This window comes from Thunnus albacares, chromosome 9 (assembly GCF_914725855.1).
Source record: "Thunnus albacares chromosome 9, fThuAlb1.1, whole genome shotgun sequence".
In the NCBI taxonomy this organism is placed as follows: domain Eukaryota; kingdom Metazoa; phylum Chordata; class Actinopteri; order Scombriformes; family Scombridae; genus Thunnus; species Thunnus albacares.
Genome location: NC_058114.1, coordinates 11910614 through 11929729, shown reverse-complemented (window position 1 = coordinate 11929729; position 19116 = coordinate 11910614). Strand labels below are relative to the sequence as shown.

Sequence of the window (19116 nt, the reverse complement as noted above, 5' to 3'; positions counted from 1 at the left end):
TTTTAGTTATAGTTTGCAATGGGGGGAGAAAGGGGAAGATGAGACATTGTACACTGTAATGAAAGTTGAAGAAACCAGCCACTTGGCCACCTACAGAGTACAAAGAATGTGAACAGTACTCTACAATTGCATGTATTGTATAGTGTTTTTGTCTTTCACACTAACTAATAACATGATTTGTTTCTTTTTTTCAGAGCATCCCCCGAATTTTCTCAAGGTACACCGTGAAAGAGGCCAAAAAGGCTTGCAACACCCCCAAGAACCGCTACGTGGACATCCTACCATGTGAGTCTGTCGTCTGTTTACTGTTTTGGTGCTGAGAGGTTCAGTGGGCACAGCTTGGTACAACACACAAGGCTCTTTAGATAAAAGCAGCAATCAGATGTGTATTGTGTATTTTTATTCGCTCTTTTTGACCATTAAGATGCACCAACATCACATCATCAGTCGAAATATACTACCCTGTAAATAGGTTTCAGCAACATGACAGAACTGTGATACTATGAGAAAATAGACTGTAGTAATTGAATGTATATTCTGTGGTAACTACCCCTCTGATATCTGTAGGTGTATAAAACCATTGTGGGAAATGTTGCAAATCAGTGAGCAGGAATATTTTATGGCAATATTGGATTCACATATTTTTAGTATAATAAAATACCTTGATTTTTAGGTAATAAATATCTAAAAGCAGTTTCTCAACTCAATTTGCAGATATTTTACAACAGTATGTTGTGATACAATGTATATTGTTATTTTGACATAAAATTAGTATACCAGCATATCAGTTAGACTTACAAATATGCTAAACACACATCATTAAGGTGTGTGTTAATTTCATTAAGGCTGTGTGAAGTTAATATACGTGATGTTGTTTCTCTGTCTTGAAACAGATGATTATAACCGTGTCCAGCTGACCACAGGAAATGGAGAGACAGGATGTGACTACATCAACGCCAGCTTCATTGATGTATGGAAAACAACCGGATCATACTACTTTTACATATAACACTGCTGGCACTGTAATAAAAAAATATAAAAATGATAGCAAGTATATTTGTCTGAACAGTGTACCTGCACTAAATAGACAAAGTTCATGACCTCTGTCTGGGAAGACACACCTTATTGAACATGTTTGATTTCTTATTCGCAGGGATACAAGGAATCCAAGAAGTACATTGCAGCTCAAGGTCAAATAATGCTCTCATATCCTTTACACACTCACTCAGTGAACTTGTATTATGTTTCTGTTTGATAAATGTGTGTGTGTGTGTGTGTGTGTGTGTATGTGTGTTTTAGGGCCGAAGGAAGAGACTGTGGGTGACTTCTGGAGGATGATCTGGGAGCAGCAGTCCTCTATCATTGTCATGGTAACACGCTGTGAAGAGGGAAACAGGGTAAGAACAGTAGTTTTGCCATTTTGTTGACTTTGGTTAAGAAACTCTCAATATTGTAAAGTTTGTACAACATAGTAATAATTAGTAAAACATTACACTGACAGAAAATATGATGTGAATGTTAGATTGTATAATATGTGATTAATGACAGTTGATACAATGGATACATAGGTATTTGTTTTTTAAATTACCAGTTCAAAACTGTACGGTATGTAAGTGTCAAGAGCAAATCTTCCTACGACTGACTGACTTGAGTATCTCATTCATTTTAACACACTCACACCATCAGATATAGACAAGCCCAAAATTCTGTGGCCTCATTTTTTGGAGAATGTTTTACCTGTTTGCTTTTAACATCCACCAACTACAGAACATATTTGACTTCTGACTTTCAGTGTGTTACAGATTTGCGAAACTGGGTTGTCACTGACTATCTGCTCCTCTCACATGTTGTGTTAAAGGTCAAGTGTGCGCAGTACTGGCCATCTCCAGACCGAGAGACGGAGATTTTTGATGAGTTTATCGTGAAGCTGAACTCAGAGGACCAATGCCCCGATTACACCATCCGCCACCTCAGCCTAACTAATGTGAGTCTCCATCAAACCCGCAGATAAAATGTTAAAAAAGGGCAGTATGCTATAGCTGCAGCCCACCCAGACAATACAATTTTGCGTGTATCTATTAATCTACAATATTAATAGCTCTGTGTAAGTGTTTATATGTCTTTATGGAGGTTTGCATATCCATTTTGGTTTGTATGTTCAGAAGAGAGAAAAGAATTCAGAGAGGGAGGTCACCCACATCCAGTTCATGAGTTGGCCAGACCATGGCGTCCCAGGGGAGCCCCACCTTCTCCTGAAACTGAGGCGTCGAGTCAACGCTTTTAAAAACTTCTTCAGTGGCCCAATTGTCGTCCACTGCAGGTAAATACACACAAGGTCACATTTTCTGGTCAGCTTACCTTCACTTCTATCAGTTTAAGATATTGACATGAAACAGAGCGTTAGGACCTCGTTAGGAAAGGTATAACTGGATCACTTTCTCTATACTAATGATCAAAATCCTTAGATTCTTTCATGCACTCAGTAGATCTGTTAAAGTGTCATTTTCAACTTGCATCTAATTGCTTCCATGACCACCTAAGCAGATTAAATGATGTGATTGGCAATCAAGGGACTTATCAGACCACTTCCGCTTGCTCATGAACTTCATCTATAAGTACCGTTCATTGACATGTACACTGACAGAAATATTTGAACACATTGTCATTCTCTCATGTGTAGCGCTGGAGTGGGCAGGACTGGCACCTACATTTGCATTGATGCCATGATGGAGGGTCTGGAGGCAGAGAACAGAGTGGACATCTACGGATACGTAGTCAGACTCCGCAGACAGAGATGTCTTATGGTTCAAGTCGAGGTAAAATGTCTGTTTAGACCATATTTTAAACACAGTATTGTATGTGTGTGTCTATGTGTGTGTGCGTGTCTGATTAGAATCAGCGTTAAGTTAATGTCGTTAAGTTTGTTGAAACATACAAGGAATCAGACTGCAGTTCTCAGTAATCCTCAGTGTGCTCACACTCAATGAAAAAAAAACACACAGGAAGGAAACCAACATGAACATACAGCTAAACAGAGATAATACAGCAAGACAAGGATACGCAAGCATAGAGACAGTCATTATGCACACAAAATATACATAAGGCATAGAAATAGTTAAGTGACAACAGCTGGACAAAATAAACATAACTGTCTATAAACAGGTTCAAACTGGATAACCATAACTATAATGCAGCTATACTATGTAACCAAACAAGTACAAATAGTAGTAATAATACAAGTAGAGTGCATGGCAGTGCAAAGAACACCGCAACAAATATTACTGGGAAGTACAATGAATTACTATACATACAATGGTGGCTTCATATGGAAATTAGTAAATGTTAAAGCAGGAAACAAAGGAACTGTAGATAGAATATGAAGGTAGGTTTATAAGTAAATGGAATAAAAGGTAAAATCAAAAAGCAATGTTGCAATTCCATTTTAAAATGTGTTTATTTGAAGACAGAATAAGAAAATTGAATAATTTATTGGCAAATATAATTATTTTGTTCTTTTATTCTGAGTTTATTGATGCATTATTTATTATGAGACAATGTGATAGTCTATAATTATTTCAGATGCACACTCCAGGCTCAATATATTTTAGTATCTCTCTTGTCAGATTTTAAAAAAGCATATTTTAATGAAATGTACAGCTATTACACCATACGTGTTTTATGTGTTACATTATGATAAAGTATAAATATGTAATACGTAAAGATATCAATATATGTTTGACATTTGGCATTGACGGGTTATTTTACAGGAAATGTATTGAGACCTCACATAGGCGGTTTAACTGTTCGTGAGTTTGATGGCATGTGGAAACAAACTGTTCTTGTTTGTGGTCATTTTGGCGCACAGTGCTCTCTAGCGCCCACTAGAGGCGAGAAGCTGAAGTAGGTTGTAGAGTATGTGTTTGATTATATACTGTATTTTTGAATTGCACATTTATTTAAGTGTAAGTACATTGAGTGCAGAACATAAGGAAGCTGACCATGAAGAATACTGATGATGATGATACAGTACATGCATAGTATTTCCTTTGTTAACTCTACACTAATCACAAAGGAGCAGGCAGTGATAAACAGAAATGGATGAGTTAGAGAGTAAACTTGGAGAAATCTGAGATGTGAATTGTGCAGAAGTTTCTGCAGCTCAGTAGCAGTTTGTCTTGTGTGTGTATTTGTGTGTACTGTCATGTATATTTGTTCTGTCTCCAACTGTACATCTGCTGTGTATTTAGAAAAGTGCATTTGTCCTCACATAGGCCCAGTACATCCTGATTCACCAGGCACTGCTGGAATACAACCAGTTTGGAGAGACTGAGATCCCCCTGTCTGAGCTCCACAGCGCATTGAGCACGCTCAAACAGAAAAGCAACGGCAATGAACCCACCTTGTTGGAGGATGAGTTTGAAGTATGACACTTTGTTATTTACCTTAAAGTGTATAAATTATCATATTTCTCTGAAAAGAAAAGCTTTGTGTGGACTAAAGTAAACATGATTACATTTGATCTAACCAAAGTAAGGCAATTACCAATGATGTTCACCTACATTTGATTTTAAGAAAACTGAACTGTGTGGTTGCACAGTAAACAACAGTGTGTAAGAAGGATTATTGACTAATAAATCACCTAGAAGCAGTTAACATGAAAATTTTTCATTATCACTAAAAATATGTTTTAATGTTTATCCTTTAAAATATATTTAAAAGCGTATTGCCATAGCCCTTTCCTGTTCCTTTATCTTTCTCCTCTTCTTATTAAATAATATTGAGGATATTACTGTTATATGTATCACTATTATCACTATTAATTACTTTATGATTAAAAAAAATGTTGTCTTGCAATTCAGAGACTGCCCAACTATAAAACCTGGAGGACATTCAACACAGGGATCACAGAAGAAAACAAGAAGAAGAATCGCTCCTCATCTGTTGTCCCATGTAAATATCAGCCTTACATGATACTTATTACATTTTACACTATAGAGATCCAGCTGTCAGTGTATGTGCACTTTATATGTAGTGTTCATATATTTTATATTCCAGAATAAATGTGTTAATTTTTTCACTTGTGTCTCAACATATCAACCCTTCAGACGACTACAACCGAGTGTTGCTGAAGCTGGATGAAGGACACAGTCGTGATAGTGATCACGATGAAGATGAAGAGGAAGAGTCATCGGATGAAGAGGATGAGGAGTCCACAAAATACATCAATGCGTCCCACATTGACGTATGTTACTTTATTGACACTTTGAGCTTATTTAGTAACCTTCTTTCTGTGTAAAATCGACCGCTCTGAACCTGGATGCCAGAACAAAAATAACAGTGTTTTGTCCAATAAAAGCACAAAAAACTGTTTTCCTCTGACTATCTTTCTTGATGTAGCGGGTATCATTTCATTAACTCTAAATTAATTCCCATCTTTCATGCCGCCAGCTAAATTTTAAAACAAGTCTAATTAAGTTTATTACATCTTATTTGTTTGGATGGTGTACAACAATAGATGGATGTGTTTTCTTGTCCACACAGGGTTACTGGGGCCCGCGCACCCTCATCACAGCACAGACTCCACTGCCAGACACCATCCCTGACTTCTGGACTATGGTTCATCAGAAGAAAGCATCCACTATTGTCATGCTCTCAGACGGCAGTGAGGGCGATGAGGTATTTAAAGTATCATGCATGCTGTCCTTGCACACAAATGTCCATACCATACACATATAATGTTGTAGGATTAAACGTGCCTTACATATAGCTGATATACCATACACACTGATGGTAGATATATTGTGAATAAATTTTTTCAATGTTTTGTGTATCTTCTTGTTCATAGGACTCTGTCTACTGGGATAAAGAGAAGAAAACATTTGGGGAAATTGAGGTAGAGGTGACAAGCACAGAAGCCTCCCCAACTGTTATCAGACGCAACATGCAGATCCGTCACGTCAAGGTAAGAGGACAGCCACCTATTTGTATTCAAGAGGCTTTAAGTTGTAACAAAGTCTGCTCTGTCTCCATATTTGTCACTGTCATCCTGTAATGTGACTCATCAACTCACCAGAATTTTACCATTACAAGCTATTTTAACCCAACAACGTCTTTTGTCAACAGAGGAAAGAGAGTCGGTCGGTGAAACAGTTCCAGTTCCTGAAGTGGGTGAACACAGAGCTGCCAGAGAAACCTCAAGATCTGACAGACATGATCAAGGACATCAAGCACAGCTGTGGCAGCAGTAAATCACAGGGAAGAGTGCCCATTTTGGTCCACTGCAAGTAAGACAACCTCAGAGGAAATGTCCTCTGCTACACAGAATCTTTTCATTTCAGCATTTCATATTGTTCACGTCACCTCGGCATATCCAGTTTTTAGCATAAGAATGACTCAACTTTACCAAATGCTAAGATCTCTGGCTTTCAAAAATCATTTTTGAGCCTGAAACCTCTTTTGGAACCAAACCTTCACCTACTTCAGTTTCAAGACAGTCCCGAGTTGTAATTCCACAAGATTGTCTAAAAATGTTTGATTAAAGTCACAGACTTTTTGATGCTCCTTCAACCTATATAATCACACACACCTGTTTGAAAATAAACAAGCATATAGAGAGAAACACTTTGAGCATCAGAGGAAGAGTAAAGAATTTTTATGGAGCCCTGAATTTTAACAGAACATTTTAAGGGGTGCTCTCCACCATGCCTCTTCTAATTTGAGCAAATTATAGTGGGTATAAGGCTTACATGATAAATTAAGGGTAAATAAATATCTTACTAAAAAAAATATTGTTATAGTAGTACTCAGTGAGTGTGTGTGTGTTCCCTTTCTTCAGTGACGGCTCATCCCGTTCGGGGATTTTCTGTGCTCTGTGGAACCTGCTGGACAGCGCTGAGACCGAGAAGCTGGTGGATGTTTTCCAAGTGGTCAAAACCATACGCAAGGAGAGACAGGGCTGTATCCCCAGCGTGGTAAGAAAGGAAAAGGAACCTAACATCTGTCTGCACACAGTTTCATACATTTTAATTCCAACAGCAGAAAAAGTAGTGCTATATATATAGCACTTGGCTGCTCAGTCAGACGATCTTCTGCAAAAGCTGACATGCTTAATTTAGACGTTTTTTTTTATGTCCCTTTAGTATCTGTTCATAAATCTACTGTGATATATTTAACAAAGAGACAAAGACTGAAATTCTGTCTATAAGGTGTTGTTAATTGGTTGATTTGAGGAAACAACCAGGAGGAAAGGTCATCCACACATGCTTGATGTTTTTAGTACCCTAAAAAGTGTGTTGAGTGACCGGATAAAGATGCCGAGATGCTCCACAGAATGATTTTGAAGGTCCACAGCTGTGAAACTTGAATGATATGTGATGATAGCTTACTTTCAGAGATATGGGTTCCATTCTGGATATGGTTTTAAAGGGTTTGTTTTATATGTAATGTTTCAACAGTTCATATTTAATGCCTGTTTTATTGGTCCTGTATTCAGGTGCATCACCTATGGTCAGAATTAATATTTACAAATACAAAAGCGTAAATGTAATGTTTTTCACACACCAGAAGCCCACACAACATTTGCTCTGACTCACTTTAAATGCTGAAAAAATTCAGTTTCTTTGCTTATAATACTATTTAGAAAGAATTGAAGCTTTTTCTGGTGTTCTGATCTGTGTTAGGCCTACTTAAGAAAAAATGAGCTTAAAGTCTACAAAGTGAATTGAAATATAAGGCTTATTGTTATAAGAAACTAGCATTGTATCATTATTTTTCCACTCAAACTGGTCTGTGTCTATTACAGGACCAGTACCAGTTCTTGTATGATGCCCTGGAGGGGGTCTACCCTGTCCAGAATGGGGAGGTGAAAGCAGCACAGGCCCCTGCAGCCGACTCGGTCCAGATTGTAAATGAAACCAAAGCAGCAGAGCAGCCTGAGCAGTTAGCCAGCACTACCAGCAACGACCAGCAGGGGGCAGCAGAGAGCGCTCCTCTGGTGGCTGATGGAGGGAAGGAGGAGGACAAAGTGTCCAGCAGCCCCACAGAGACAACGCCACTGGAGGACACCAGCAACGGCACCACTGTCACTTCGGATGTCTGAGAGGAGGAGCAGGTTTTTGCCACTTGTCTGGGAATGATGGCTTTGGTTTAATACTTTCCTTTGATTACTTTATGAATGTATAAATGTAAAGCTTTAACACAGTGTGGTTTTCTTTGAGATTTGTTAAAGAATTTGATCAAATGTTGTAATGTCGATCTCCAAAAAAATATGATTTAAGTTATAAATATTTTTAGTGAGAAATGTTTCAGGATGCAAATAGTTTTTTCTTTTAGCTAAGTTTACCTAAAATGCTGTTTTCAAACTAGGATTCCTTTGATTTATAGTGAGAGACATCTACATGAAAACTAAATTTTAAATATAGATAGAGGTTGTTATTTACATTCCACTATTACATTGCATTTTAAGTTTGAATTAGTTTATCCATTAATATCCTTGCTAAAATAATGGATGCTATAGTCTACATTTATATATCTGATATATCCGATTTTGAGTTCATAACATGTAATGTGACACTGTCCGATTTTATTAAATAAGACTTATAAGGAGTGTCTTATCTCTGCAGAGTACTTGTTTATTTGTCATTGCCATTTTGAAGTGTTGTTTTTCATAATTCTCTGTTAAAGCTGTCATATGTGTGTATTTGATCTGTATATATCACTTTTATGGCTAAGGTGACCACTAATCATTAGCCAGGTCTTACTCTCAACAAACACCAGTGCTCATCAAAAAACAGGTGCAGACATAGGAATCTAAAGTTTAGAAAGGAAGGGGTTTTTTGAAAGGGGAACTAGCACCTTAGATATATAAATTGTTAAAGTAAAGTTACAATATTGTAAAACACAATATAAAAGACAAAACTGTTGAAAATTCCCAATAATTTACTTTGATAACATTTTAAAATCAGCAGTTAATTTCTGGAATTATTGTGAAAGGCAAACAGTTACAAAAATTTAAGACACACAAGATATAAACATGGACAGTTCCTCAAATTCAGGACAATCATATCAGAAAAACATTCATGTCATTTCTCTGCCACGTGGAAAAGATTAGCTTCTGTGAGCTCCAGTCTCAATAAACATCAGCTGTTGCATTTCTCTGAACAAAGCTGCATCTTCTATTGATTCAGTGAATTCCCTGCTACAATTAATTAAATCGACCAACAATTACATCTCTAAAAAGCCATCACAAATACAAGTACAATGTATAAAAAGTATAATCTACATGTAAAAACAATCAAGCACTATTAAATCAGAGAGAAAACAATGAAATCTAAGTGTTATCTACACCTTCTACAAACCAAACTGATTGTTCAAGGTTAGAGATTCAGAGACGGTTTGTGAATCTAATAAATACCTGAATTCTTACAGCACGAAGAACATATCAGCTAACATAAAGACATACACATGATTGCCACGGTCAAATAACAGACAATTTAATAACTTCCTGGTGCTGTCTGCTCTGGTGTTCACAATAAACTGTGAAGGAGTTAAATAGAGTGTTATGATACACTCATGCAGTCAATGTTCTGCATGAGGACATTTATCTTAACACTTTGCCTCTCGTGATAAAACCCGACTCAAAAATACTTAGAAGAGAGGGAGGGGGTGGATGTGTCAAAATACAGTTTATATACTAATGTATTAGTAATATGCTAGAGCTTAACTTTACTTTTCCTCGGGGGAAAAGGTCAGTTTAGCATAGTTTTGGTGAGAAATAAATGCCTAATATTTATTGAACAATCAAAGTCTTCATTAGGGCAAATCCTCTGGCAAAGACAGGCTAATGCCCTAAAAAATCAATGTTTATGAAATATAATATATTTTAAAGCTGAATGGACAACATGTCTTGCAGGAAATAGATAGAAAACTCATTAAAAACAAGTCTTCGAATACTGCATAGAGGTTGATAATACAGTAGTGGGGATTTGAATTACCAAAGATGCTACAGTACATACCAGCACATGGCTACATTGCAAAAATAAAAACTGAATATCTTCAAAAGGCATCAAACATCAGTACAGTAGTGTGGTTAAGTCTAGGGGCATTTCTATAATAAAATCCTGGTTTTGCATTCACCTGATGCATCTCAATACTTCCCCTATTATTACTGATTAAACATTGCATCATGTACATTAGATTTTTGCAAAATATTTGGTCCATTCTGTCCATAAAAGGTTATGATTCACTGCTGACTGCTGCTAAATTTAGCAAGACAGACTTAACTGAGAAAACATTTCCCTGAATTTCTTGGAAGAAGCAGATTTACTTTCACTTCTGTCTTGATCAGCTTGAGGTCAGGTCACACCCCAAACAACCACAAAAGAAAAAGCTTTTTGTTTGACTGTTAAATAGCAGAGCCAGCTACATAAAACCTGTAAATACAGTGAGTAGGATGCTCATGCAGTGTGCAAAATTAACATTCACTTCTAAGGTGTGTCACTCTATAAAAAATACTACATTTACATTTTTAGTTGAGAAATATCATCCCACACAACACAGACAAACACAGAGACACTCTGTGGTTCAACCCAGCTGTGTTACATTTTTATATTAAACCTATAGTAATGATCCAGTCAGTTTCCAGAGATCTGTTTTACAAAAAGTTTCATACAAACCAGTTACTTTGCTTTGCTCAGAAATGGCAAAGATAAATGACAGTCTATATCTGAGGCATTCAATTGTTATCCTCTCTGACAGGTCACACCTTTACAAAAATTCAATTATTACTGTGCAACATTTGGCGCTTCACAACTGCCTCACAGTCTAGGCTGCATGTTTCTGTCTCTTGCTGCACTTACTCTCACATAACCACCTCAAGGCACAATCATACCTTCCCTAGTGTATGTTACAGACAGGAAGCTGTAAGCATCCTTGTCTGGTCACGTTATTGGAGAACCTTTTCCTTTGTCCTTCGGCTCTTCAGTTGACGTAATCAGAGTCAAACTCCCTGCACAGTGTTCCACCTTCACAACTCCAACCTTTCGCTAGACCAGTTCAGACAAACTGGCTATTTTGGCTCATCATCAGGTCCAACAGCTCAAACCAACAGCTCAGTTCATCAGGATACACAGAGTGCATGGCCAGCCATGATATAATGTAAAAACCACTGGAAGCTTCAGCTTTAATCTTCATTTTTTGGCCTTGCTGTCTGGCGTCTCCTCTGCACCATCGTTTGATGAGGTTTGCCTGGCAGTTGCAGGTCGGACCTTGGCGGGGTCAGATGTAGCCTTGGTGTTGTCAGATTGGGCCTTGGCAGTCTCTGGACGTGCTTTGGACTCTTTCTTTGGTGGTGGAGGGGTAGCGGGCTCCCAGAGGAAAAACTCATGCAGGAGTGTGTTGACGGGCTCAGGACATTCCATCATGATCATGTGACTGCCATCCTCCAGGACCTTTAGGAAGGCCATGAGGAGGATCTGAAAGAAAGCAAACAGCAAAAAAAAAAAAAAAAGTTACAGTTTGGAGTCATCAACAAAACACTGCCACTTTATATTTGGTGCCAAAGTACTTGTCTGGTGCCAGACCTCTGAATCACCCACATCAAAGAACTGGCAAATCAGTCTGATTTTCATGGTACCAAGGGACTAATGTAGTGGAGGGAAATTAAGTTTTAAAGTCCCACTCAACTCAAACATATGTTTCGCTTATTGTTACTTCGCTTAGATGTTTAACCATCGCTGTGCAGAGTGATGTATGTGCAGAGTTTGACACTAGAAGGCTGTTTTAACATTCATCTGCTGAAAGTGGAAAGTTTCTCTGAGCTCAACTTATATCTAAGTTAAAGAGATCTACTTACAAACATGATTTGTGACATCACAACAATTTTGGAGTCAATTATGGTTCAGTGTGCAACTGTGCAACTTACACACATTTAATATGAAAACTCAAGCGCGCATTTACTATGAATGGACTTTTTTTTATGAGGAAGGAAGAACAGATGTCATTTTAAGGATTTTAAGTAACTGAACGTTTTTGTGGAAACCCCATATTAGATGCAAATTATTAGACAAAGCAGAGTATTTTTATGTCTTCAAACATGTCTGGAGGGGAACTTTAAACTCTAATGCACATACACATATACTAAGAATGGACTATTTAGTGAAGTGAGAAACCCACAGTGAAGCATCCCACAATTTCATTTTTGCTTTCGTTTCTGGATTTTTTAATGAGGGAGAAGGAATAGATATTCAATAGAATAGAATTTTAACCAGGTAATTGAACTTTTTTTGTGGAAAAAACATATCAGAAACAAATATTAAAGCAGAGTATTTTTATGTCTTAAAACATGTCTGAAGGGGATCTTTTAGTTGGCTTGTCAAGTCAGTTTGGGTGGAGCACCTATAATTTTAGTAGGGTGCAGCCAACCATGATATGTTGTACTGTGGAAGTCACTAAAGGGAATACTTTGAGAGTCTATTTTTTCCCCCCAGTTTGCGTCACAATATGACATGCAGTTTCCCAGTTTGAATCCTTTACCTCTGCCATTCGCTGGTCCTCTTCAACAGGGACAAACTTGTCATGCATGCCGTGAACCAGCAGGATGGGCACAGTGAGCTCAGCATGGTAGACCTCGTCCCCCTCAGGCCAGTACTGCCCGCTCATCATGGCACGCAGCACAAAAGACGACACGTTGAAGGCATTGTTCTCTTTCAGCAGCTGCTTTTCCTTTGCACCCTGCCGAGCAAAACCAGCCCTGCAGAGGGCAGAGAAGAGGAGGCATAGACAGGCTTCATAAAACAGTATCAGGATTCTGAAACTCTGGGTGAAATAAACACACACGGTGCCTTGCCGGTAAAATTTGTATAAATATCACCCTCAACACTGTGAGCGACAGGTATGTGTGAATATCTCAGTTAAAAACAGAGCTGTTCTGAAAGTAAAATTACTGGTAAATTTATTCATGGTAGTTTTATCACTTTAAAGACAACCAAGTGAACCAAAAAGTCAGTGTTTGTCTCTATCTGTGTCACACTGCTGTCTGTCTTACTTGAGAAAGCTCCAGGCTAGCAGCGGGGAGAGGCAGTGAAGCACACATGTGGGCAGGTTGAAGATGGAGCAGAGGCTGGGTTCCAGAGCTGTGGGACCACCTCCGTTGATCATCACCATCTTGTGGATCTGTTCTGGATACTCGTGAGCCAGGAACGTACAGAACGACACACTAGGCAAGCAGAACAGAATCGTGGTTACAGTACAGGCTGTTGTTTGTTTTGAGGTATTTTTATTTTAATTACAACATACTGATATAGAAAGTCTGTTGGGAGTTGAACATTTTTAAGTATTTGGGGAACTTATAAAAATAAATCAAAGTACTGTATTCACATAATAGCAAATAGCTGCAACAGTATAAAACACTGTAATAAGTAACAAATTAGGTCTGCAAGAAATGATTAATTTTTATTTTGTTAATCTGTTGATTTTCATTTGATTTATCTTTCAGGCTTTATAATGTTTAAAAGTAGCAAAAATGCCCATCACTATTTTCTCAGAGCCTAGGGTTACGTCTACAATATGAATGCAACTAACGATTATTTTCATTATCAATAAATCTGTCAATTATTTTCTCGATTAGTTGTTTGGACTATAAAATGTTTGAAAATGTTAAAAATGTTGATCAGTGTCTCCCAAAGCTCAAGATGACTAACTCAAATGTCTTCTTTTGTCTTGACCAACAATGATAGTTTACTGTCATAGAACAGTAAATAAAACAGAAAATATTCTCATTTTAGATGCTGAGAATTCTCAAAACTATTACTTGATCATTAAAATAGTTGGAGATTACTTTTCTGCTCTACAAATAGCTTTTTTCCCCCAAAACCTTAAGTCACTTAAGTCAATTTATACAACTGATTGTTTCACTACAATTCTGTGAAGGTTTCTTTAAATGATAGTTGATGTAATGACACAATATGTAAATGAGAAACCCTGACATGCTCACATTGCCTGTCTAGACTTCTCATTCTACTTCTTAATACTATGGGAAACCAAACCAGAGACATGCACAAGTGAACAAAAAAGTTTTTGGCTTTGTACAATCTAAAATGTCTTTCTAAAGAAAAGCTTGTAACTGAAGATTTTAGAAAGTTATGGTGACATTGAACCAGATTTTTCATTTGATCCCCTGAACCCTCCAGGATGTTCTCTTTCAGTTCGACAGTGTGTTATGTGAAGGTTATGATATTAAATTTACCCATAAGAATGTCCTATGAGAATATTCCTCTTGCGTGCATATCTCTTGAAGATAAGTCTTATATCCTCAGCCAGGGCATAGAAAGTATACGCTGCAGCTATCTGTGGTGCTGAGCTGGCACCGTGACCTGCCAGGTCCGGGGCGATCACCTCATAGCCCAGCCGAGAAAAGAAGTCCAACTGGCTTCCCCAGATATCCAGCGAGCCTCCCACTCCGTGGATAAAGAACAGGGCCACATCTGGATGAGTCCCTTTACAAGCTGATATCTTCCTCTCACAGTCGATCACCACAGTGCGCTTGGGCTTTCGCCTGCGCTTCCTGGGTTGCTGCAACTGGTCTGGCTGACCGGCAGTAGGTGCCTCTCCCCCTGCTCCTGTTTCAGATGCCACATCTTTTCCTGCTGTGACAGAGTCAGACCTGGAATTAGGGATGCTGACGGGCGGTGAGGAGTTGCTACAATCTGTCAGTTCGACCTCTAGAGTGCTGTTGGGTTCTGTCTCTCCATTTTGGCCGTTTTTCAGCTCCGCACTCGCCCTGTCACCCAAGTTCTCAATGAATAGCTGTCCATTACGATATACTGTGATCTTCCGTTTGCAACTGACACTACCACCCTGCCCTGTGGGTTCCTCCACCACTGGCCGGTCAGGGATGATATGTCGAACCCGTAGGACCCGGCCTGGTTTCACCTCTACAAACTCGTAGCCATCAGCAGGTTCTGAGGTTTCTACAGGAACCACAATGTTGACTGACTTTGATGTTAGGCAGCAGAGAAGACCCTCCATAAAGCTGGTCAGCATGGCTGCCAGTCTGTAGGGAACACATTCAAACAAAAAAACACACACATAAATCAGGACACAAATACAAACGTGAATGAACAGGTACACATACACATTGTCAGTAATGTGAGTCAAAGGTACATGAATTATGAAAGGAACCATGAGAACAAGCAAGTTCTCCATTTAACTTAGCTAATCAGACTATTAGGACTGTAAAATCTGGTAAAATAGCTTATAGTGAAGCCTAACAATCCAAGTGTACCATATTAATCATTTTGTTATTTGTTTGTTATTATTAACTTTTTATCAGGCTTTAATTTTCTTTCGATCAACTTGTCAATTCATTGTTGCAGCTCTTAAAAATATCAAACTTTGCATAATACTTTCAATAAAACAAATGCAACTTAAAGCTAATTTAAAGACAAATAATTATATATTATAATTCTTTATAATATATAATTCTAATATATCTAGTTTTTTATTATTATATTATAAAAATAACATAAAGGAAGTGTTAAAATAAATATCAGCAAAGAATCATTTAAGTTCAAAGTGCAAAATATTTAATCAGGAGCTCTAATTAAGATGCATACTCGAACAAAAGAACATCCACCTTTTTTAAAAAACATGTCTGTTCTCATTTATTTTCAGGAGAATATTAAATCTCTACAACAAATGAGCAACTGGGAACCTTCAAATGTACCATTCAGAGAGGTAAACATGTTCTTTTGCCTTTACAATCTGGCGTCTAATTACAACTTAAACCCTTGCGACTTTCTGTCAGACGTAACTGAGCATCGTCTTCCCTCAGCGTAGCCTTTGGCGGTATTAATAGCTGGGGACACAAATAGCTCTGTGGGTTAAAGCTGCCCGCCATGTGATAACACTGCACAGGCCCACACTGCTGCACTGTCAGTCAAAACCTCACAACGGCCATTTAACAGTAATTAATGCTACTTTTTACAAGTTTAGTACAGTACGGATTTATGTTTCTTAAATCACATTCAATAATAAAGGAAAGTTAGATTATTATCTTGTCATAGCACTCCTTGCATGTTATAATAAATGTGTAGGGATGTTAAATGTGCACAACAACAACAGGTAAGGATACTGATTTTAACTCCTTGTTTTTAAATGATCTATTCATGCTGCACTATTACAACCACCTACAGTAACAGATTGGCTTCTTTGTGAGCTCTAAAGCGCCTCTTTTGAAAAAGCACAAAATATCTTTCACACCACAATTCACTATCAGATTAATATTTTTTTCTTTGGTATAGATGAGACTATGTATAATATGGGTCTCATTCACAATACAGTGTGTTTGGTTGTCAGTTGATTACCAGCCATGGCAACAGCAATGCAGCCAAGCAGGGTCTGCAAGTCTCTGCTGGTGGCATTATCCTACCTTCCTGTTGCTCCCCTCCCTACTAGAGGAGATTATACTTTCTAAGTCCACACAACACAATCTGCCTACAGTGTATCTCCTCTCTCGATGAAAACAGTCACACTGTACAGCAATAGTTTACCCCCTAATGTGTGATTTGTAGCATCTTTTTCTATACTTGCAACCCATCAGCTACTGCTTTCATCCGGGGATTATGGGCACAATGTAATAGAGCGTTCCTGCTTCGCTGGCTATTCTCGTGCCCTTTCTGCTTATACTTGCACATCCTCTTTCCAAACGGCAGGGTTGTACAGTGCTGTCTGTTTATTGACTGGAGGAGGCTGAGCAGGCCATTGTGATATTACTGAGGGTGTCACATTCACCTCTAATATTATCCTTGCATCAAAAGGCAATCACTGACACAAACAAATATGTTTCTTGAGTGGTCTACGTCAATTTCAAAAGCCTTTAAATACCCCTAAAAACTCCAATCCATCCATCACCTCCCACTTTTAAAGTACCACATCATCTTCATCCACCTCAAATGTTAGAATCAACTTTAAAAGACTGTTGCTGTGTGATAGTACCCAAATACAGAAAAGGTGCATGTCTTATGTCCCCTTTTCAGCATAGTAACCCCTTTTTTTCTAATCTAGTCTGTAGATATTATTCAATAAGCAGGAAAAAAGATGGCACTTTTTCTTTCATACAGTTGGAAAAAGTCCTTGCAGGGAAACATAGGGATAGAAGAACAGAACAGAAGACTGTTGACGTAATTCTGTGATCTGCAAGTCACTGACCAAAAGATTCTCTGATCTGGCAACATAAACTGTCCCACTCGTCTCTTAATTGAGGCTGAAAGAGTAGGCTGCATTACGCATGATGAGCCTGCATGTTGATTCATATTGCATTTCGTAACTCATCCGGTTGGGTGAAACACACAGACCGTCTTTTACCATATCTGTGATGGTAGTGATTAGTTGACTGATTCATTCCATTTCTGTTGGCCGCTGGCGCAGTCAGGTGTCATCTGTCTTGTTTACCGTCATCAGAGGGTAATGAGGGAGACCTCTCATTCACTTTCCAGCTCAGATTAATGAAGCTGGTCCAGAGATGAACCAGAAATTAGCCAATAACCTCATTGTCACAAGCCAGCTTCCCTGACTTGGTTGTTCAAATTAAAATGTAAAATGTTATGTTATGTGGAGAAAGCATTGTTTTCTCTTCAACAGCATCCCAGTGTTATTGATAGGTTTCATACTGTAATTGTAGGTGTTTGCCTTTACATTGTTGCTATCCTTTCTAATCGCAGTGAGTTTGATTCTTGTTGCAGTCCCTTAGTGACTTCTGTTGTCAGTGGCTGCAGGAGGCTGTTATATAACACAATCACAGTGGGGACTCGTGCCCAGAAAAGAGCAGAGACTGTCACATGGATTAAGAACAATTACAGTGCATTCACTGTTGATAGACCCTGGCTACTGTAGGTAGTGCACTTGCTTACTGTGGTGTATCATACTTTTATCAATGCATCCTGTAGTGATTTGAATTTGAATTAGTGCAATCCACTATCTTCAAAATAGGCCTAAGTCTTTCTTACAGACTGCTGCATGGAGAGAGGATGCACATTTTAAGCAATAGATGATCACTGTCTGTATGTTGCTTTGTATGAAAACAAATGCTCTAAACACAGCTGATGAGAAACACTGGCTTTTAATGAAATTCAAAAGTTATTTCGAAGCATTTAGCCAAAGGCTGGTGAGACAGATGCATCCGTTATTATGTCGATATGATAATGTATTCAAAAATAAACATATTTTGAGTCATTTCACGCATTATGTGCGGAATTCAATTAGTCTAAAATTGGACATTTTTGGTGACCATTAAACAAAAATGTAAAGCTGACAGATAGTTTAGGCTCATAATATAACACCTATTACACAACAGAAAAACAACTTTTCACAAAGGAAACGATACGAGAGCTTCATTGCGCACTAAAATAACATTGCTGCTTGTTGTAGAAGAATAAGACGTCTTTTACCTGATATTTTACGTGAAACAAAAGGTCCATCTATTCCTTAATAACAATCCGAGGTGAATAGGCCACTCACTGGGGTCTGATGCTGCATATGAGGTCAGAATATCCTTCCCTTTTAGTTCAATTTCATTTCAGAATTTTACTCTCGACACAGTAAATAACCTGCTTGCCTTTAAAGCGCAACTTCATATGCAGAAACCTAATCCTTGTCTGTTGCCAAACATTATCAAAACAATCTCAGTCCAAGAAAAACAAAAAATACATGGCAATACAGCAAAAAACATACCTTTATATTTCCAAAATTCCGCGTGAAATATGATCAGATTGATGCGGTTTTTCTTATGAGGCACCGAGGAAGTAGGGGAGCTATAATCTGTTGCAGTCAATCCAATAATCTAATTTATCTCCTGTCCAGTAGGTAGCCTCCACATGGCGGCCAGTATCAGCCTGTTGACAGCATATCTGTCTACTGTTCAGAGGCTCCAGGTGTGTCCCAGTGTTTCAGTTCCATGTTGGGATATTGGAGACGCGCCGGAGCGCAGCCGGATGTCAGCGGTGTTTTTACTCCAACAACTGAATTGTTGGTGCGTCCGAACCACTGAAACGTCCTGGTTGAGTTTGTGGATAGGGAGAGCTGCCCCCTGCTGCTCTGTGACGCAAGACAACCAGAGGATAT

At 38.3% G+C, this 19116-nt stretch overlaps 2 protein-coding genes and 1 long non-coding RNA gene across 3 annotated transcripts in view; 1 reads left to right on the top strand and 2 right to left on the bottom strand.

The window, feature by feature from the left end:
- The window catches only part of ptprc (protein tyrosine phosphatase receptor type C), a 21893-nt gene extending 13275 nt beyond the window's left edge, over positions 1-8618 (top strand). The window contains exons 16-30 of the mRNA XM_044361500.1: positions 195-285; positions 894-970; positions 1154-1190; positions 1300-1397; positions 1859-1984; positions 2163-2320; positions 2681-2816; positions 4272-4421; positions 4860-4950; positions 5106-5242; positions 5542-5676; positions 5846-5962; positions 6124-6284; positions 6836-6971; positions 7802-8618. Coding sequence (XP_044217435.1) covers positions 195-285; positions 894-970; positions 1154-1190; positions 1300-1397; positions 1859-1984; positions 2163-2320; positions 2681-2816; positions 4272-4421; positions 4860-4950; positions 5106-5242; positions 5542-5676; positions 5846-5962; positions 6124-6284; positions 6836-6971; positions 7802-8098 — 1947 coding nt within the window. The 3' untranslated portion in view covers positions 8099-8618. The remainder of the gene's footprint in view (positions 1-194; positions 286-893; positions 971-1153; positions 1191-1299; positions 1398-1858; positions 1985-2162; positions 2321-2680; positions 2817-4271; positions 4422-4859; positions 4951-5105; positions 5243-5541; positions 5677-5845; positions 5963-6123; positions 6285-6835; positions 6972-7801) is intronic.
- Positions 1-15624, bottom strand: part of LOC122988862 — a 23173-nt gene extending 7549 nt beyond the window's left edge. The window contains exons 1-3 of the long non-coding RNA XR_006404906.1: positions 15612-15624; positions 9437-9443; positions 4231-4235 (exon numbers count right to left, since the gene is read on the bottom strand). This is a non-coding gene — a long non-coding RNA (uncharacterized LOC122988862). The remainder of the gene's footprint in view (positions 1-4230; positions 4236-9436; positions 9444-15611) is intronic.
- On the bottom strand, positions 8127-19116 carry abhd8b (abhydrolase domain containing 8b). Its single transcript, XM_044361501.1, has 5 exons — positions 18727-19116; positions 14243-15049; positions 13043-13213; positions 12532-12748; positions 8127-11471 (listed from the first exon to the last, which is right to left on the bottom strand). Exons 2-5 carry the CDS (start codon positions 15037-15039, stop codon positions 11187-11189), a joined length of 1470 nt encoding a protein of 489 aa, XP_044217436.1. The 5' UTR covers positions 15040-15049; positions 18727-19116; the 3' UTR covers positions 8127-11186.